This window comes from Neopelma chrysocephalum, unplaced genomic scaffold (assembly GCF_003984885.1).
Source record: "Neopelma chrysocephalum unplaced genomic scaffold, ASM398488v2 Primary Assembly neopelma1_250, whole genome shotgun sequence".
In the NCBI taxonomy this organism is placed as follows: Eukaryota; Metazoa; Chordata; class Aves; order Passeriformes; family Pipridae; genus Neopelma; species Neopelma chrysocephalum.
This window is the reverse complement of record NW_020897912.1, coordinates 37242-43007: the sequence shown is the minus strand read 5'-3', so window position 1 is coordinate 43007 and position 5766 is coordinate 37242. Positions and strand designations below refer to the sequence as shown.

The 5766-nt window shown below is 48.3% G+C and overlaps 1 protein-coding gene across 1 annotated transcript in view; it reads left to right on the top strand.

Annotated features, from left to right (window-relative positions):
* The first annotated feature begins 109 nt into the window (after positions 1–109).
* Positions 110–5766, top strand: part of SUPT16H (SPT16 homolog, facilitates chromatin remodeling subunit) — an 18290-nt gene continuing 12633 nt past the window's right edge. Inside the window, exons 1-5 of the mRNA XM_027703678.1 lie at positions 110–219; positions 1453–1548; positions 3065–3180; positions 3258–3411; positions 5567–5694. Of these exons, the coding sequence (XP_027559479.1) occupies positions 3325–3411; positions 5567–5694 (215 nt within the window). The 5' untranslated portion in view covers positions 110–219; positions 1453–1548; positions 3065–3180; positions 3258–3324. The remainder of the gene's footprint in view (positions 220–1452; positions 1549–3064; positions 3181–3257; positions 3412–5566; positions 5695–5766) is intronic.

The window sequence follows — 5766 nt, the reverse complement described above, 5'->3', positions numbered from 1 at the left end:
CCAGTGACCCCCCAGTGCCCCCCCAGTCCAAACCAGTGACCCCCCCGTGCCCCCCAGTACAAACCAGTCACTCCCAGTGCCCCCCAGTGCCCCCCAGTCCAAACCAGTGGCTCCCAGTCCCAACTGGTGTGTGCTCCTCACTGCCCCCTGCAGGACGGCCCCGCCACGGTGCTGACGGCCGTGAAGAAGAAGGTGAAGAACGTCGGCATCTTCCTCAAGGTCAGCAAAAAAGGGACAAATTTGGGGCAATTTGGGGTCAGATCGGGGAAAATGCACTTTGGGGGAGTTCCACGTGAATTTTTGGGTGGTTTTGCCCCGGTTTTGGGGGGATTTGGGAGCATTTGGGGAGGGGGGGGTTAGGAATGTCTGGGGGGGTTTTTTTGCCTCAGGTTTGGGGGTTTTTTTACATCAGATTTGGGGTTTTTTTGCCTCAGGTTTGGGGGCTTTTTACCTCAGATTTGGAGGAGTTTTTATCTCAGGTTTGGGGGTTTTTTATCTCAGTTTTGGGGGATTTTTTACCTCAGATTTGGGTTTTTTTTTTACTTCAGGTTTGGGGGGTTTTTTACCTCAGATTTGGGGAGTTTTTTATCTCAGATTTGGGTTTTTTTTACGTCATTTTTGGGGGGGTTTTACCTCAGGTTTGGGGAGATCTTTACCTCAGATTTGGGGTTTTTTTTGCCTCAGATTTGTTTTTTTTTTAATGTCGGTTCTGGGGGTTTTTTATCTCAATTTTGAGGGATTTTTTTACTTCAGATTTTGGGGGATATTTTACTTCAGATTGGGGATTTTTTTTCATCAGGTTTGGGGTTTTTTTTTACTTCAGATTTAGGGGTTTTTTACCACAGGTTTGGGGGGGAGGTTTGCCTCAGTTTTGGAGATTTTTTTACCTCAGGTTTGGGGGGTTTTTTATCTAAGGTTTGAGGAGTTTTTTATGGGTTTTTTTGGAGGATTTTTTAACTTCAGATTTCATGGGTTTTTACCTCAGATTTAGGAGGGTTTTTACCTCAGATTTGGGGGATTTTTTACCTCAGTTCTGGGGGATTTTTTACCTCAGATTTGGGGGGGTTTTCTACCTCAGTTTTGGTTTGATTTTTTTTACCTCAGATTTGAGGAGTTTTTTACCTCAGGCTTGGGGTTTTTTTAATCTCAGATTTGGGGTTTTTTTTTTATGTCAGTTCTGAGGGGTTTTACCTCAGATTTGGGTTTTTCGCAACATCTTTGGGGGTTTTTAGCTCAGTTTGGGTTTTTCTTCCTTAATTTGTGAGGGTTTTACCTCGGTTTAGGGTTTTTACCTCAGTTTTGGGTTTTTCTTCCTTAATTTTTGAGGTTTTTACCTCATCCTCAGGGTTTTTACCTCCCTTTGCCTTCCCCTTCCAGTCTCCCCTTTCCCACCCCCCTCCCATCCCATTTTCCCCCAGTTTTGAGGTTTCTCACCCCAATTTTTTCCCCCAGAACGAGGATGAGGACGAGGAGGAGCCCGACAAGGACGCGGCCGAGGACCTGCTGGGCCGGAGCTCCCGCGCCGCTCTGCTCACCGAGAGAACCCGGGTGAGAACACCAAAAACCACCCCAAAAATCCCCCAAACCCACCCCAAAAACACCCCCAAAAACACCCCAAAAAAACCCCAAAGATTCCTCCAAAAACACCCCCAAAAATACCTCAAAAACCCCCAGAAAAACAACCCCAAAAAACCAAAAAAATCTGCCCAAAAACCACTCAAAAAAAACACCCCAAAACCAGCCTTGGGGACTTCAAAAACCTACAAAACCTCCCCAAAACCACCCAAAAAGAGCCCTGGGAACCCAAAAAACCCCCCAGAACACCCCAAAAACACCCCAAAAACCACCCCAAAAACACCCGAAAAGAGCTCTGGGAACCCAAAAAAAACCCAAAACCAACCCAAAACCACCCCAAAAACCCACTAAGAACATGCAAAAATCACCCCAAAAACAGCCCTGGGAACCCCAAAAATCCCCAAAACCACCCCCAAAACCACCCCCAAAACCACCCCAAAAATGCCCAAAAAGAGCCCTGGGAACCCAAAAAACCCCCCAAAACCACCCCAAAAACACCCCAGAAACACCCCCAAAACCGTGCCAAATGCACCCAAAACCACTCCAAAAACACCCGAAAAGAACCCTGGGAACCCGAAAAAACCCCCAACCCCCCCTAAAAACACCCAAAAACCCCCCAGAAGAACCCTGGGAACCCAAAAAACACCTCAAAACCACCCAAAACCCACCCCAAAAATGCCCCAAAAACACCTAAAAAGAGCCCTGGGAACCCCAAAAACCCCCCAAAACAACCCAAAACCACCCCAAAAACACCCAAAACCCACCCCAAAAATGCCCCAAAAACGCCCAAAACGAGCCCTGGGAACCCCAAAACCCCCCCAAAACCACCCCAAAAACACCCAAGAAAAGCCCTGGGAACCTGAAAAACACCCAAAAACCACACCTAAACCACCCCAAACACACCCAAAAACACCCCAAAACCACCCCAAAACCCCTCTGACCCACCCCAAACCCAGAGGGTGGATCCCACATTTGGGGTGACCCCAAAAATCCCCGGAATCCCCCCCCATCCCTCATTTTTGGGCAGAAATCCCTCATTTTTGGGCTACAATCCTTCCTTTTTGGTCTCAAATCCCTTTTTCTGGGCCCAAATTCCTCGTTTTTGTGTTCAAATCGCTCCTTTTTGGGCTCAAATCCCTCCTTTTTGGGCTGAACTCTCTCCTTTTTGGGTGGAAATCCTTCATTTTTGGTCAGAAATCCTTCATTTTTGGGCTGCAATCCCTCCTTTTTGGGCTGAAATCCTTCATTTTTTGGGTGTAAATCGTTCGTTTTTGGGTGGAAATCCTTCATTTTTGGCCAGAAGTTCTTCGTTTTTGTCCGGAAATCCTTCATTTTTCGGCGGAAATCCTTAGTTTTTTGAGCAGAAATCCTTCATTTTTGGGCTCAAATTCCTCCTTTTTTTGCTCAAATCCCTCCTTTTTGCCTGCAAACCCCCCCTGACCCACCCCAAACTCGAGAGTGACCCCAAAACCCCCCGATTTCCCCCCAGAACGAGCTGACGGCGGAGGAGAAGCGCCGCGCCCACCAGAAGGAGTTGGCCACCCAACTCAACGAGGACGCCCGGCGCCGCCTCACCGAGCAGCGCGGCGAGCAGCAGACCCAAAAGTAACCCCAACAACACCCCCCTCACCCTCCTCTACCCCAAAACCAGCAGATTTCACCCCAAAAATGATGTTTTTCAGGGCGCGGAAGTCGAACGTGTCGTACAAGAGCGCGGCGCTGCTGCCCAAGGAGCCGCACGTGCGCGAGATGAAGATCTACATCGACAAGAAGTACGAGAGCGTCATCATGCCCGTCTTCGGCATCGCCACGCCCTTCCACATCGCCACCATCAAGGTAAAAAAAAGGCACCGAAATCGCCGGGATTCGACCCAAAAATCGCCGCCCCGAAATCCCTGGGATTTGCCCCAAAATCCATCCTGAAACCCCTGAGATTGAGCCCAAAATCCACCCCAGAATCTCTGAGATTGAGCCCAAAATCCACCCCAGAATTCCTGCCCTTCCACATCGCCACCATCAAGGTAAAAAAAAGGCACCGAAATCGCCGGGATTCGACCCAAAAATCGCCGCCCCAAAATTCCCGGGATTTGCCCCAAAATCCATCCTGAAATCCCTGAGATGGAGCCCAAAATCCACCTCAAAATCCTCGTCATCCACTCCAAAATGCCCACCCTTCCACATCGCCACCATCAAGGTAAAATAAGGCACCGAAATCGCCGGGATTTGACCCAAAAATCCCCGCCCCGAAATTCCCGGGATTTGCCCCAAAATCCATCCTGAAATCCCTGAGATTGAGCCCAAAATCCACTCCAAAACCCCTGGGATTCACCCCAAAATCCCCGCCCTTCCACATCACCACCATCAAGGTGAGGGGGAGCCCCAAAATCCGCATTATTCACCCCAAAAATCGCCACCCCGAAATTCCTGGGATTTGCCCCAAAATTCGCTCTAAAATGCCTGAGATTGAGCCCAAAATCCACCCCAAAATCCCCGTCATTCACCCCAAAATCCACCCCAAAATTCCTGTCATTCACCCCAAAACCCACCCCAGAATTCCTGCCCTTCCACATCGCCACCATCAAGGTAAAAAAGGGACTGAAATCACTGGATTTCGACCCAAAAATCACCGCCCCGAATTTCCTGGGATTTGCCCCAAAATTCACCCTAAAATCCTCATCACTCACCCCAAAATCCTCATCATTCACCCAAATATCTCCACCCTTCCACATCGCCACCATCGAGGTGAGAAGGAGCCCCAAAATCGCCAGGTTTCACCCCAAAAATCCCCACCTCAAAATTCCTGCGATTCGCCCTAAAATCCACCCTAAAATCCCTGAGATTGAGCCCAAAATCCACCCCAAAATTCCTGTCATTCACCTCAAAATCCACCCCAGAATCCCCGCCCTTCCACATCGCCACCATCCAGGTAAAAAAGGGACCCAAAATCCACGTTATTCGCCCCAAAAATCGCCACCCCGAAATTCCTGGGATTTGCCCCAAAATCCCCATCATTCATCCTAAAATCCACCCCAGAATTCCTGCCCTTCCACATCGCCACCAGCAAGGTAAAAAAGAGGACTGAAATCGCCAGGATTCAACCCAAAAAATCCCCACCCCAAAATTCCCATTGTTTGCTCCAAAATCCACCCTAAAATTCCCTGAGATTGAGCCCAAAATCCACCCCAAAATCCCCATAATTTACCCTAAAATCTGTTGTAATGTCCCTGCCCTTCCACATCGCCACCATCAAGGTGAAAAAGGGACTGAAATCCTGGGATTTCACCCCAAAAATGCCCCGGATTCACCTCAAAATTCCTGCCCCGAAATCCCCATCATTCACCCCAAAATCCACCCCAAAATCCCCGTCATTCACCCCAAAATCCTTGGGATTCACCCCAAAATCCCCACCCTGAAATCCCTCCTTTTTGTGCTGCAATCCCTCCTTTTTGGGCTAAAATCCTTCATTTTTGGGCAGAAATCCTTCATTTTAGGTCAGAAATCCCTCATTTTTAGTCAGAAATCCTTTATTTTTGGGTGGAAATCCTTTGGTTTTGGTCATAAATCCTTCATTTTTGGCCGCAAATCCTTCATTTTTGGCCAGGAATCCTTTGGTTTTGGGTGGAAATCTTTCGGTTTTGGGTGGAAATCTTTCGTTTTTGTGCTACACTCCCTCCTTTTTGGGCTGAAATCCCTCCTTTTTGGGTGGAAATCCTTTGGTTTTGGGTGGAAATCCTCTGGTTTTGGTCATAAATCCTTCATTTTAGGGCAGAAATCCCTCCTTTTTGGGTGGAAATCCTTCATTTTGGGGTGTAAATTGTTCATTTTTGGGTTGAAATCCCTCCTTTTTGGGCTGAAATCCCTCATTTTTGCTCATAAATCCTTCATTTTTGGCCATAAATCCTTCATTTTTTTGCTGCCCTCCCTCCTTTTTGTCTGCCCTCCCTCCTTTTTGGGCCGAAATCCCCAATTTTTGGTATTTTTCTCCCCCCAGAACATCAGCATGTCCGTGGAGGGCGACTACACCTACCTGCGCATCAACTTCTTCTGCCCCGGCAGCGCCCTGGGCAGGAACGAGGGCAACATCTTCCCCAACCCCGAGGCCACCTTCGTCAAGGAAATGTGGGTATTTGTTTGTAAACAAACATTTCTGTAGGGCCTACATTGTAAACAAACCATTTCTGTAGGGCCTAC